This window comes from Phlebotomus papatasi, chromosome 3, assembly GCF_024763615.1.
Source record: "Phlebotomus papatasi isolate M1 chromosome 3, Ppap_2.1, whole genome shotgun sequence".
NCBI classification, from domain to species: domain Eukaryota; kingdom Metazoa; phylum Arthropoda; class Insecta; order Diptera; family Psychodidae; genus Phlebotomus; species Phlebotomus papatasi.
In genome coordinates this window covers 31215379-31230438 of record NC_077224.1, presented here as the reverse complement: position 1 = coordinate 31230438, position 15060 = coordinate 31215379, and the positions used below count along the sequence as shown (strand labels likewise).

Here is a 15060-nt window from a genome sequence, read left to right as displayed (position 1 = left end):
ACAGCGAGCTTTAAGTTTTAAGAATTTATCTCATTTGTTGAAAAATTTAATTTTAAATTTTTTTTACATAAAATGTGATCACTTTAGAGAGGTAATTTATTCAAATAAATACTTATATAGAAAAAATACAATATTACTTTACGCAAAAAATACATTATTACAAAAATCGTAAAGAATTTGCGAAATGGAAAAAAAGAATAATTAAGAAAAGATTACTTGTAAAAACGTTAAAAAAATCCCCTTTAATAAACACTAAAAAAAATCTATAAGAAATAGGGGAGACTGGGGCAAAATTTGTCTATGCTAAAATTTTAAAATTCGATATCCTCCAAGAAAAAAGAGACCGAGGCTTCAAATTTTTATTATAGAATGCCTTCATGAACCTCAATAAATCGTCAGTTAAATCAGCATTTGTCGTAACTTCCTTTTGACAACTTTTCAGGAGACGAAATTTTCAGTTCAATATTATTTTTCTTAAAAATGAGCCCCGAATGCGATACTTTTGAGTCAAAATAATAAAAGTGGCACTAATAAACTGTAAGTTAACTCGAGAAAATCTTTATAAAATTATTTAAAAGCTGCAATATTGAGAAATATGTTAGAAGAAACACAATAATATTTTATCGTAACTTCCATCGTTTATAAAGCCGTAACTTTCAATATATGGAAGTCTTGGAAGTTACGACAATTTTCAAAAATGCATTATATCAATTTCAATTGTTCTAGTGATAATAAGCGCCTTTATTTGACTAAATTAGTCAATTATACTGTTATCCCTGTCCCTAAAAGCTTTTATTTCATAAAATTTATTGAATAAATTTTGTGCGCCACGTAGCTTGTTTTGTTTTGAATTAATGACAGATGGGTAGGGATTTTTTCTCACTTTTTTCTCGCAAATATTGCATTAAAATGATTTCATGTTACACTATTCGCACTGTCTTTCAATATTTGGAAGAGTTTATAAACGTTTTATTGAGAAATATTACAATTTTACTGCAAATTACAAGCCACGCAAGTGAGCAAAAGGTTACGGCAAATGCTGATTAGAGAAAATTTTGTATGAAAATTTATCGTAACTTCCCCAAAAATGGAAGTTACGACAAATTCTGATAAATTTTTCTTAATTAAGTGCACTTACGATAATTTTTGTTTAAAATAATTTTTATTGGGCTTATAAAAGTTTTTTTTCACAAGTGCGTTTAATAAACAAAATTACGCTGATTCTAAATATGTATATATCCCAAAATCGCAAAAATGAAGTTACGATAAATGCTGATTTAACTGACGAAATGTCAAAGGTTTTAAGGAATTCGAGCAAGGACTATAGAAAATAAAAATATTGAAATTTTGAGCACTTTTTTTTTTAAAAATATTTGCCTTTCAGGAGATCAATTTTCATTAACTTACTTTCCGAAAATCATGCATTAGTGTCAGTTTGCTATATAATTTGGATATCCTGAACACGAATCCTGTTTTTCGTGTTCATTTCGTCATCATCATCGTGTTTTTCATGTTGAACTGATTTTTCTCCAGAATTAGTTTTATTAAAAATGAACACTCGGGGTAAAATTTGTCAGAAGGCATGGGGCAATAATTGGCAAAAAACGAATAATTCCGACATTTCACATGGCGAAAAGACACATCCATTCACTGGTTCTGACTAAACTGCAGATGATTTCAGAGACAGCATAATTGCAACAGGAAAAGATTAAATGATTTTTGGAACAATTCCCAACATCACAAATGTATTTTTCAAGCTTGAATTTTTCTGAACATCCATAAACACAAAACACTATTCATCTTCTGTTTTGATATGTGACATTTATGCCCTAGACACACTTACGACTTAAGCCGAGAGACGACTTAGTGGAAAATGATAGAAATGTAGTTTAACGATTATTTCTAATAAAATTACGCTAAGCCGTCTCTCGGCTAATCCTCAGGTCTGCCGAGGCCCTTACTCTGCAAACTTCGTTCAGTTCAACTCGCCCAATTCGCTCTTCTGCCATTTCTAATCCTGCGAAGAGAATTTTCTTGCCAAAACAGCTTTTGGAAAATAATTTGAAAAACACATTTCTGATTTAAATATTAAAAAGTGACCTGCATAAAATTATGAAGGAATAAATTTTCTATAAAAATATCTCAATTGAATATTTCTTTGATTCACGAGAACCCGTAACAAAACGAAAGAAAATGACAAAAATACCCCTCGTCTGACAAAATTTGCCCCAGCTGTTTTGAGAATTTACACAAGATCATCTTTTGGAAAATGTCTCGGAAAACGGATTTCCTTTTGAGTTAGAGGAATATAACTTCGGCAAAGTTGTAGAATGGTAAATTTCCTATAAGAATATAATAATAATAATATAATAATAATGCTGGCATAACATTCCATGAAGGAACAAGGCCTTGCATTATTATTTTTTCTTGTACGGGATGAGGTTGTCAGTCCCATGCCCGTGGAATCAAGTGCAGTGAAACTCACTGGATGCAATCCGAACACCTTTAACACCAGAAAAATTCCTGGTGACCTAAAGGGGATTCGAACCCGGGACACTTGCATCATAGAGCGAGTGCTCTACCACTTGACCCATTGAGTTCCCCTATAAGAACATGCTAGATAGAAATCATTCAGATTCACTGATAACTTGTGAAAAAAATAAAATATCCGTTTTGGCAAATTTTGCCCCAGTCTCCCCTACATGCCGAAAACTATTTTTTAAAAAAAAATCATGCCTTTCCATTGGAGAATTTGTTTTAGGCGTTTTAGGTGTTCCAGAATCCTTGAGAGAATAGCTCAGCAGACAGAATATCCAGTATAAAGAACTCAATCCAAAGAAAATTGACTAATATAACTTTGTTTTTAATTCCAATAGCAGTGACTTTTAAAATACACAGCTCGAGATTAAAATTCGTTGGGCAACTACTGGAACACCTCATGCTATCTTACTCTATCCTGCTCGCGCGCGATTCAGGCCAGGGAGTTGCTTCCACCAAGCTCGAGGCAACAGGAAAGAGGGAATTCGATCCAAATGAATAAAATTCCCATTTACTCAATGCACATACCCCATCTCACATCATTCCCTTTGTACTAGCATCCCCGGAAGCTAATTAATGCACACCAATCCCGGGATAATCTCCCCCAGATTCTCACGAATCCGTCTCTGGTGCGTCATGGAGTGTCTCCGTGGATGCCTGCTGGTTCCGCCGAAGATGCACGACGAGACACCGTCACCAACACACATCCCAAGCCTCTATATCCATGTGTGGCCACGGTTGACTTTCTCAGGTGAAGGACAGGCAAAAAGAGTCCCTCGTGGAATTTTTACTGGACATCCAATGCTTCTCGCACAGAGATCGCTGAATCATGCTGGCGGATCTCGAGATACTCTCTGAGCTGTGTTGTATGTTTGGGTATAAATAGCCATGGCATTTTGCACAAACCATTTATGTGCATCTTCATGATCCGGACTCGCGATCTCTGCCACAGATCTCTTTTCCACGTGCCTTTATTGTTCAACTTATAATAATTCTGTGATGGATTTTACTGGAAGTAGAAGCCACAAAAGTGATCAAATAGCTCCGAGACGAGTTTCAAAAAAAAATATCCCCCAATCCCAAAGCATTAGATTTTTTGGGAAGCATAGGAAATCAAAAATTCGCTTCAGCAGTCTGACTATATGCAATCATTTTATTACACTTAATGCTCACAATTTATTTAAATAACTGATTAGAGATTAGATAATTTAGATTTAGAAAAAAAGGATTGATTTGTTTTAAAGGAAATCCTACTTCATGCTAGAATTAGAATTTATTCTATAGAGAATCTTTGGATAATTAATAGTATTAATAGGCCTTGAGAAATAGTTAATGATAACTGATAAAAATAAATAAAAAATAATATTTTTTAGACATCGCTTTACACAGCAACACAAAACTATGTTAAAAATATTTTTTAAAAAAAATCCGTAGTTTTTCATGATTTTTATAATCTTCCAAAATATTTTTTTATTATAATAAAATTTATTTTTATTTTTATTTTCACTTCAAGTTCTATCTTCCGTATATGATTTCTGTGAGAACGTCCAAAAGTAAGAACGAAATAGTTAAGAAAGGGCTTCGCCTTTGTTGAATCTCACCATTTCTTGTCAAAAATACATATGTATATACCAAAAATCTCTGCTCAACACAGAGGAGAGCCAACTCAAGTGGCATTCCCTGCGTGTTCCGCTGAAATGCTTCGGCTCCGAGAGACGACACTGTCGAGCTACTGCCGCCTGCGAAATGTGAATCCAACGAGCAAACCAAAAAATCAATAGCTAGGCATCAGCAAACTCACACAGGAGATGAACCCTCATCCTGCTGGGGTGGCGGGTGAGGAGAAGGCGGGCGTCCTTATCTTCCACCATCTCCAGGGTGAGCGTCGTGGCGCGCGTATCTGAGAAAATCTCACATCCCACCCGCCAGCAATGGGCCAGTAGCTTTCTGTGTGTGTGGGTGGGCATCGTCTCACACCATTAACCACTGGACGCTACCCAATCCAGAGGGCGACGTAGGATATAGAATCCCACTCTGTTATCCCCCCCATCCCTCTTCTCCCATCTCATTTCAATCATGCAATCCCCACATTGTGCTCAAGCATCATCACAGTACAGCTCATTCAGAGGAAAGACATCCCAGAAGATACTTCTTCTGCCATGTATCATTGTGTGTGCAGTAACTTCCATTTCGAAGTATAACAATAAAATCACCACGACCTCATCCAGCTCTCCGCTTCGGACTCTGTGCTGGCAAACATTCAACATCTGCGCGCCTTTTCTGACCCATGAACAAGAGAAGCCTACAGAGTTGATGCCACAGCATTTTACCTGTACACAAATCCCATCAGCGCAAGAGGCAGATAAAAACGCTTTCTGCCATCACGAAATACTTGCGGTGGATATTATAGTCTTTTTTTCTCCCCATCCGTATTGTGGTGGCTCTCCTCTCTGCCACATTTTCACAGTTCACTTTCTCATGTGCGCGCCTCTGGATTTGTGTCAGGGCAATTGACTCGTCGCACACTCGTCTCAATCCTCCAAAAACCCAGCAATTTTTGCTGACCAAATTGATCCTACATAGAATGAGAGAGCTAAGAAAAAGAGAGAAGTACTCCCATCACCTTTTTGACCACATCCACTTCTTCTCAAACCACTCAATGTCAGAGGAATATCAGGCGCTAGAAAACTATACTGAAAATCTAGCTTGATTGTTGCTTTTCGCACTTATTACAATATGAGTGATCCACCAAAGGGTTTCCTAATTTTAAAAAAAAACATATTACCTTAATAATTATTACCTCCTTATTATTAATTTAATAAATTATTACCCCAAAAAAGGTGTGTCAAAGCGTCCCAGCTTTGCGGAATGCTCGAATTCGTGACTTAGACGCTATACCTCAAAAGTACTTTCGGATCATTTACCGTTTACCATTTCATAACAGATTTATTGAACATATTGAATCATCTAAAATGATCGATCAAAACAGCTTAGGAGTAAATTTCGGTTAAATATCAGTTAACAATTATGAACCGGTTCAAAACCGAATGGAGTCTTATCGGAAATTCCAAGACCTTTCCAACGAGTCCAAACATATGAGCTAGTGATAAGCCTAGATTAGCTTATTATAGGTGAGATTCTTAACGTGAGCAAACTTGGATTGCATGAAAATTTGATTTGGAACTAAAGACGAGAGATATTATAGGGTAAGTGTGCCAAATTCCGGCCAGCTTGCAATTTCGGCCACCTTTTCTGTTCCTCGAATTTCCATGAATTTTTAGTTTTTACATACTCTAGAGATTATACAATGCAAAAAAAAATAACGAAAAAAGTCGCTTGGACAAACGAGATGACGTGAAAAAGGCATTGGATGAATTCCTAAAGGGCAAGGATCTATGAGAATAAAGATGGCCGAAATAGGGCACCAAAGCTATGTCTACATTTTTATTCATTTTAAAATGTATATTAAGAATGATTTTCAGAGTAAATAAGGACGATAAACTGTCTACAAGGTTCTAAGCAACACTCCTTAAGTAGAAGGAATAAAAAAAATCAATTTCTCTTAAAGGTATTACATTTCAAACTTGAGACTTTGGCGCTTGCATGCAACTATGCCGAAATTTGGCACACTTACCCTACAACAATTTGGAATCAAATTTCTGACAAATTGCAAACTTTTCATTTAAATTAAAATATCTAGGATATAAAATGAACTGACAGAACGATGATAGTGGAATATAGGCCAGAATCTCCTCTATAATTTTGTCCCAAAACTTGATCTTATAGGTTGCTCGGAAGCCGAGATAACTCCGTTTATTTCTTTTTTGAACACGTTTTTTGATCACGTTTTTTGATCACAGCGGGCATTTTGTTCATGTGATAAACTACAACAATGTCAAAGAATGACCGAATTTTGTAAGAATTTTCTTTTAAATCTTTATTTTAAATAACGTAGTCGAATAAAAGCGATCATATCAGCATCTGCGTACTTTCGCAGCGTAATTGTGGGAAAATTTTTTTTTTTCACACTAAATCGACAAAATCGGATATATGGCATTATTTGAGCAAACAAAATATGTTTGTACAAATTATAGAAATACAGTAGACTCTCGCTAATTCGGCTCTTTTAAGATCGGGCTACTTTTTAATTCGGGCGGCAGTTAAATTCGAAAATAGTTTGTTGACATTTTTCAATTTCGATTATGGTTCTCAAATGAAGCAAATATGCTCAAATTTGTCATGATTTAATTAGTTTAATTTTGATGTGATTTTGCATTATTAAGTGGTTTTCATGCAATTTATAATAGCAATGAACATGTGAACTCAATATGAGTATGCAAATGAACAAAAAATCGTTACATTTCAAACAATTTGACGCCCGAATTTCTCTCTGATTCAGTTGACATTTTGGTCCCAAATGCCCGAATTTGGGAAAGTCTACTGTAAATTTCCTCTACAATTATGCCGAAAATCATCAGAATCGGATGAGCAAGAGTTGAAATAATTGAGTTTATGCAATATGAAAATTGGTTTTTCGACTGTGGCGCCCTTAGCGTTGGTCCTACGCAATTCAAATGTTTTAGAAAATTCTGCGAGACCTTTAATTTGTGCCTTCACTCATCACAATCGGTCAAATAGAACAGGAGATATGGCATTTTGAATTTCGTGAACTTTGATCCCTTATTGATAGGGGACTCTCCGGTGGTGGCCAGTGGATTTGAAGTCACTTCACAAAGAAAAACACTTCTTTAATCTTTCCCAGAGCTTTCGGTCCTGGATGTGGACCTTCTTCAGTGGTCGACTAAACTATGTTTTTTGTACTTTATGAGGATCGTTATTTTGTGTGGGATTGAACAATATCATCACTTTCAGTTTATCAATTGGGAAGGTTTTTTTCAGGAAACTGTTTTCACTGATTTTGAACTTTTGAACAATTTTTCTCTTAGGTACGGATTAGATTCACATCCGTACGTGTACGTTCCTTCGTGTGATTCACGAAGGAATTTATGAGCTATTTAACTTAGAAAATTGAAATTTTTTTATTAATTAATAGCACCCTAGCGGTGGTTTTATGAACTTGCGTTGTTAGAAGGGAAAGTGGCATTTCGCGTGATCTTTTCAAAACGCTCTCACTTTTTAAATTCCAATAATTAGAACCGGAGTTATGGCTATTTTAAGAAATTTTTTTTGGACCTTTATAGATCGGGTCAGGGGGATCAAGGGATCTTAAGTTTGGCATTGATCGAAAGCCCTAAGGCCAGGCTATAACATACTAAAATTTGAGCCCGATCGATGCCATAGAGGCGGAGCCATTAAGAAAACAAAAAAGGGGGTATTCAAAATGGCGGAAGGGGGGGGGGGGGTAGGGCGTGAGGGGTCAATGCACCAAGTTGCAATTTTCATACGATATATAACATTTGCCGAAAACCGCAAGTCGATATCTCTTTTAGTTTAGGAGTATTAAACTCCAAAGAGCGGCCGGCCGGCCGGGAGTGTTGCTTAGCCACCTTCGTGATCAGGAAGTGGCAAAACGCATTTTGGCAAAGTTTGGCCCAAATCGGAAGACATGAAATTTTTGTAGAATCATAGTATAGATTGTTAAGAATTTCACATAATAAGGCTTTCTATACTATTTTTAAAAATGAAACTGGATCTTATCATGTTACAATAAAGCTCTACAAATTGATTGTGAAGCTGTGTCAATTTTGATCACATTTCACTTCATTCTCTTTTATAATAGTGAATTCTTTCGGACGAATACTTATTCAAGATTCTTACGGCGTTATCACACTTGCACATTAAAATTTTAATGTGATTCACATTAATTGTCGCTTGTGAGCGTCCATTTGTGGTATTTGTGTCTTTGAGTCACTTAATATTTGCGGTTTTTCTATTTATTGATAAAAAAGTACACTTGGCCTGCAAAAATAAGTTTAAATTTACCTAAATCATAAATATTTTTCACATTAAAAAACTAAAGCGAAAATCGCATTAATTTTTCGCATTAATGCTATAAATCAATTTATATCAAATTTTGAGGGCCAAGTCTACCTTTTTATCAACAAATAGATCAAATTTTGAATATAAAATGATTCAAACACACAAATTACACATTTGGACTCTCACCAGTGACAATTAATGTGAATCACATTAAAATTTTAATATGCAAGTGTGATAACACAGTAACACTATAAAAATAAATGATGTTTGAAAGAAATTAATGCAAATAAGAATTTAAATTCAGTAACCGTTAAGACACGTTTGGTTGTGTAACTCCCAATACGCTATTTTTTTTCTTTTCACACAAGTTTTATATAAGTCAATTGGACTATTGGACTAATTGTTATGATTTGTTATATACAAAACATTTCTTCAAATTAAATTAAAAAAAAAATAATATGTCGACAAATATAAAATTGAAAAGGGAATAAAAATATATATTGACATACCCCTAAATCGGAAACAAACCGTCTGTTTAAAAAAATCTATTCGCTCGACTAAAACATTATCACTGTGCACGTTTACAGCACGATAAGGATGATAAGCCCATTCTCAAAGAGGAATTAGCAAAGAAAAAAGAGACATTTCCATATAAGGAAGTTTAAGGTCAGATATTTTAGTTTCCTTTTCCTTTTTTTCATATCCCAACCAAAGCACATTTTGGTCTCAGTCACATTTTTCTCCTCAGTTTCATCTGATCCCCATCGGAGTAAACTTGACTTTACAATTCGTCCCCACTCCCGTCAATGTAAGTCTAATTGATTTCTATTGAATAAAATTGCATGGTTCTGCTTGCGCAAAAAAGTATTGTTCGTTCTTGAAAATGAAAGTAAAAGTTTAAGTGTGAAATATTCATGCTATATATGTATAAAGAATCGTGTTTAGAGGAGGGGATATTGGAACCAAGATGTTCAGTATACCTGTGTCTTTCCTGCACATAAAACACATTCGAAGTTTTCTCGTGATCTTTAGAATCAAAAAAAAAGAGAATAAATATGAAAATCTTTGTTCTCTCAGTGATTTTGGCTAATTTAGTAATTTCTGTGAGTTTCTGCATAACTGCAGCAAAATGCTAAAAGCATATTTCATTAAAAAATATATATATAATATATAGCATTGAATAGGGAAAATGTCAATCATTTTGTTGATTAGTTGATTAGAATTTACATTGCACTTGATCTTGAAAACACATAATGTGCATTATATTTGTTTGATGCAATTAAAATAATTAAAGTTTACTGACAGATAACAGTAAGAGATACATAACATATTGCTTTATGCAAGATAAATGTTCCATAAGACTGAGTTATATTATTTTCTGTCTCTGTGTAGACACATATATAAACACCCAAAAGACTGATAAAGTCAGGCACAAATTCATCTCGCAACTGGAAACCCAACTCATTCTTGAGCAGTCTCTCGCGCTCAATTGACATTATAATCTCAAATTACCACAGTTTCTTTATAACTTTTTTTTGTTTGCAATCTCATCACGTTCAACCACAATTTTCATTCAGATGGCCACGTACAAAGTTGATCAGCTCCCAGCACCACTTACAAATCTAGGCGAGGGACCCCATTGGGATTGGAAAACACAAAATTTGTACTACGTTGATATCTACGGAGGAACTATCAATCGCTATTCTTATGCTGAAAATAAGACCTATTCCGCAACTGTTGGTGAGTTTTTTTTTAAAGAGCAATCATGTAACATCAAAAGTAATTTCAAAAGTGATCTTCAAATATGATTGTGCCAGTGAAAGAAAATTGAACTTGTGTGAAAAAAAAATATTACAAGTCTCTCAATGTCATAATTTTCCATAAGTCTTCAAGAGGATGACTGTCCGATAAGCCTAGCGAAGCTTTTAACGGTTAAAACACAATAACTTATCACTGCTTTGATAATATATGAATGAAACGAATGAAAGAAAATTCTTGGCAGTTATAAATTCGAGTGAACAAAGTGATAAAAACACAGGGTGAGATAACAGAAATGCAATATCACAATGTTTTAAGAAATAGTGAAAAACGAAATAAAATAAGCGGTAACATAAAAATATATTGTGATTTTGTATAGCTTGGAAATACAAAATCAATATCGTCGGTTCCATTTCATACCGTTCTATCTCAGAATGTCAGATTTTCAGGAGAGCCATTTGAAGTTGGAAAATTCCTATGCTGTCCGAAATAAAAAAAATTGAATTATATATAAGACGACTCAGAATATAAGTCGAACAACTCGGTTTTATACAAAAATCGTTTTATTCACTTTTTGGATAACTTCTTTATACCCTAACCTTTCCTGTGAATATTATACTTGAAAGATAATTATTTATAAAGTTATAGAGATTTTAAATCTCAAAAAGCCTATAGGGTAAGTGTGCCAAATTTCGGCATAGTTGCATGCAAGCGCCAAAGTCTCAAGATTGAAATGTAATATTTTTAATACAAATTGAATTTATTTGTTACTTTTTTGTGTTCCTTGGAAACTTGTAGACAGTCTATCGTCTTTATTTTCTCTAAATTCATTCTTAATACATTCTAAAATGAATAAAAATGTTGACATAACATTGGTGGCCTATTTCGGCCACTTTCATTTTCATAGTTCCTTACCCTTCCGGAATTCTTCGAATGTCTTTTTCAAATCATTTTGTTCGTCTAATCGACATTTTTTGTTATTTTTCGCATTGTATTATTTCTAGAGTACGCAAAAACTAAAAATTCATTGAAATTCGAGGAACAAAAAATGTTTCCGAAATTATAAGCTGGCTTACCCTACTCTGCATGTAAAATCTCAGCTTTAAATCGCTCTCCTGTAAAATTTGCCTACTGCGAATTATTCGTTTCTTATTCTGAGCGATCGATCTCGTTACTCAAATGTCGGATGACGGGATGGCTACCAAATTTTCACCAGTTGTAGATCTCCATCCTAGGAACAACATATCTCTTGGAGTAATATAAGGTTAAGTCGACTGAAGTAGCCGATAGTCTAATTATTTTTCGATATTTCGTGCATTAATAGGCTTGTGTTAGAATCTATAACACATGCATATGACCTTTAATTATTCCTTCTAATGGTTTTGCAAGGGCAAAGGGTTAAAAAAAGCTCTGGATTGCGCATATATTAACATATTGGGCTAAGTTTTAATTAATTCAAAGATCTTTTTATTCCAGACAAAATTGGAAATGGTTTCAACTCTTTACATTATTTTGGGCAGTTTTTGAAGTGATTTGTAAGTTGGTTCAAAATCGAAACAAAGAAGAATCTTTATGACATGTTTGAACTCGAAAATACATACTCACTTAATGAATTTTAGTCCCTTGAGGATGAGTAGGTCATTATCAAAGATGGAACACATAATCAATTTTGTTTACCCAAAAACGGTATTTTAAGTAGAATTAAAATAATAAGTTCGACATTTCCTGAAAAATGAGACGAATCCTTATCCTTTTACCCAAATATAAGAAAACAAGTCTTTCTGGATTGCGGAAATTGTTATTTAACAATGAATAAAATCTATAAAATGTACTAAATGTATAGAACGTATGTTCTATTCCACCCATGTCAATCCTGTCGACGGCCAAACCCATCTAAACAAATCCTATCTTCATTTGACACACCCATTCCCTACCAACCCTAGACGGGTGCTAAAGGTTGTGTTATTAAGGTGTTCTACTTGTTTTTTATGCATAACAATTAATATCAGTACTTCAGTGAATGATCATATCATTCGTCGTGGACAATTCATACCCAGAAAATTAAAGTAAGGGTAGCACTTTCAGTTCTCTATTTTCTTTTAGAACTTATAATTTTTTTTTCTTATGGGTTTACATAAAGAAGTGCCTTTTGTTATTATTTATATGAACAGATTCATTACCGACCGGTTGGAATCATTTCAGTTTTCTCGGAAATTCCAAGACAAATAAGATAGCGGCTTAAAATTTTTTCCATAAATAGCCGCCATAAGTCTTCTTCAATGTCGTAAGTTTTTTAGAATTTGAAAAAGGAATTTAAAAAATAAAAAATATCGAAATTTTTAGCCCTATTTTTAAAATATTTTCCGTGCAGAAGATATCAATTATTAGCTACTTATATTAAATCTGATGCACTGGTGAATATTTCCCAAATTATCTGTATATTCTTTGAATACAAATCCGATATCTATTTTAGAATTTTACAAAGATCCTTTTCTCCAGAAATCCTTTTATTAAAAACGACCATTTGGGGTAAAAAGTAACAAAAGCTATGGATCAAAAAGTAACAAAAACCGAAACAATTTCTGATGTTCCACGCACGGTGAAAAGAAACGTCATTATCATGTCTCGCCGCTTGTTGTTTGCATTGGTCAAACGATTTGCAGTCTTTTGTGTGTTTTTTTTTTTTGTAAAATAGCTTAAAATGCGCTTTTCTCGCTCAGATAGAGAAAACGGTGTTTTACAAAGGTGTAGAAGAATAAATTTCCTGAAAATATGTAATCTCGATACTTAAATTTACGGAATCTCGAAATAAAGTGAATCAAAATGTGATAGTATCTTAGGCATACTATACTATACTATTTGCCCCAGCATTTTTGAGAATGATCACAAAATTACTTTTTAAAAAACGGTTCGATAAATATATTTCTTTACAAAATAGAAAAAAATGAGTTTCACAGAGTAAGAGAAAGTCGGTCAGAGAACCAGTCAGTTAGAGAGCGTTAAATTTCCTATAAAACTGTGCTAATTAGAAATTTTGGAGGTGCTCAGGTAGCTTGCTTGTAAAAAAAATAAAATATCCGTTTTGTGACTTTTTGCCCCAGTCTCCCTTACCATTTGGTTGGAAAATGCACTTTATAGAGTCATTAAACCTTAAAAACCCATTTTTATGAATGATTCAACGATATTTTCGTACTGTAGACTCTCGCTCAATCGGCTCTTTTTCAATCGGGTGCAAAATTTTGTTTACGATTTTCACGTTCGACTTTAAAGCAAATTTGTTCAATTTCGCTGTATTTTCCCTTGCTTTATCGTGATTCTTAAAATTAGAGCGCTTTTTGTGAAATTTATAATGATTTTGATGCCCAAATCTCTCGTTAATTTGGATGATAGTTTGCCCCATATGCCCGATTGAGAGAGAGTCTACTGTATAAGGCTGCAATGTTCGCATGGATAATCTCTAAAACATATCTAAAAATGAAAAAAAAATAGCACTACGTATTTTCGAGTAATCCCAAAACACATGGTTTGGTGGGGCTAGGGGAGGAATGGGGGGAAAGGAGGAGCGTATTAATGGTCGCAGAATCGACTTATAGATAGGGGTCCCCGAAGGTCCCAAGTCTCTATCTCTAACCGTTTGAACTCTAAGCGTGGTAATTGTCGAACCTATACAATCAAACAGCGTGGCATTAGAAAAATCGAAACTTCAGATTTCCAAAATAAGACCCCTTGTGGGCTAAGGAGCCAAATATATATAACAGAAAATCGAGGAATAATGTATACTGCTCTCTCTGTGGAGTTTGAACAGATACACTGAGAAAAAAAGAGGTTAAGATTAACTTTTTTTCCTCATAAATTTAACACTTTAGGTGTAAAAATATATCAACATTTTTTAATGTTAATTTTACACCTTATTAAGTGTAAAATTAACATGAAAAAGGGTACCTTTAACTCCTAATACACCTAAAAAGCATAATATTTACACCGATTTCGGATCAATACTGCAGGGTAAAATTAACATTTCCGGAATTTTATTTTAACTTTTTCGGATTTCTCTCAGTGTAACCAAGAAAAAAATTCTTTGTATTAAATTCTAAGTTAATTAAATTTTTAGTTAAATAAGATAATTGCATTTCTATTGTCACATTCTGTACTTTTAAAAATTTATTTACAACAAAATTTCTAACGAAATCTCTAATTAGTAATTAAAATCTTTCATTACCTTTTTTTTGTTATGATTCTGTTGTTTCCAAACAGAGAAAGAACCCGTGATCTCATTCATTGTGCCGGTGGAGGGAAATGATTCTGAATTTGCCATCGGAATTGGACGTCGTGTGGGTGTTGTGACGTGGGATGGAAAGTCAGCAACGGCCAAAGTGACCCGTTTGGTTGGTCAAGTGGAACAAGATGACCACAAATACAAAACCAATCGCTTCAACGATGGTAAAGCCGATCCCAAAGGACGTCTCTTTGCTGGTAAGGTCAAAGTCCTTGTGTATACCTGGAATTTTTTTCTGCCTAAAATTTTCCTGAGAATTCTCAATATAAACCAAAAGAAAACAAAAACTAACCATTGAAATTTGTCTCTGTCCAAGGAACAATGAGATTGGAAGAATGTGGTGACATCTTCGATGCGCGCCTTGGTGCTCTGTACAAATTCACCAAGGATGGAGTTTTTCACAAACTAAAAAGTAACATTGGCATCTCCAATGGATTGGCCTGGAATGAGAAAACCAATAAATTCTACTATATCGATTCATGTGCACTGGATGTTAAAGAGCATTCCTATAATCCCGTCACGGGTGAAATTTGTAAGATTTCCCATTC

At 34.2% G+C, this 15060-nt stretch overlaps 1 protein-coding gene and 1 long non-coding RNA gene across 4 annotated transcripts in view; one reads left to right on the top strand and one right to left on the bottom strand.

Annotated features, from left to right (window-relative positions):
- Positions 1–2853: 2853 nt before the first annotated feature.
- On the bottom strand, positions 2854–14868 carry LOC129805297 (uncharacterized). Of its 2 annotated transcripts, none has more exons than XR_008752078.1 (3): positions 14805–14868; positions 14456–14747; positions 2854–3547 (listed from the first exon to the last, which is right to left on the bottom strand). It is a non-coding gene; the product is annotated as an uncharacterized LOC129805297 (long non-coding RNA). The 2 variants fall into 2 exon arrangements; XR_008752077.1 differs by having other exon boundaries at positions 2855–3547; positions 14456–14734.
- LOC129805280 (regucalcin-like) overlaps positions 9212–15060 on the top strand; it is an 8334-nt gene continuing 2485 nt past the window's right edge. The window contains exons 1-4 of one of the 2 annotated variants that reach the window (XM_055853087.1): positions 9212–9286; positions 10056–10218; positions 14491–14709; positions 14829–15044. In XM_055853087.1, coding sequence (XP_055709062.1) covers positions 10056–10218; positions 14491–14709; positions 14829–15044 — 598 coding nt within the window. In that variant the 5' untranslated portion in view covers positions 9212–9286. Of the gene's footprint in view, positions 9287–9456; positions 9582–10055; positions 10219–14490; positions 14710–14828; positions 15045–15060 lie in introns of those variants that run through there. The other variant, XM_055853085.1, reaches the window with a different exon arrangement.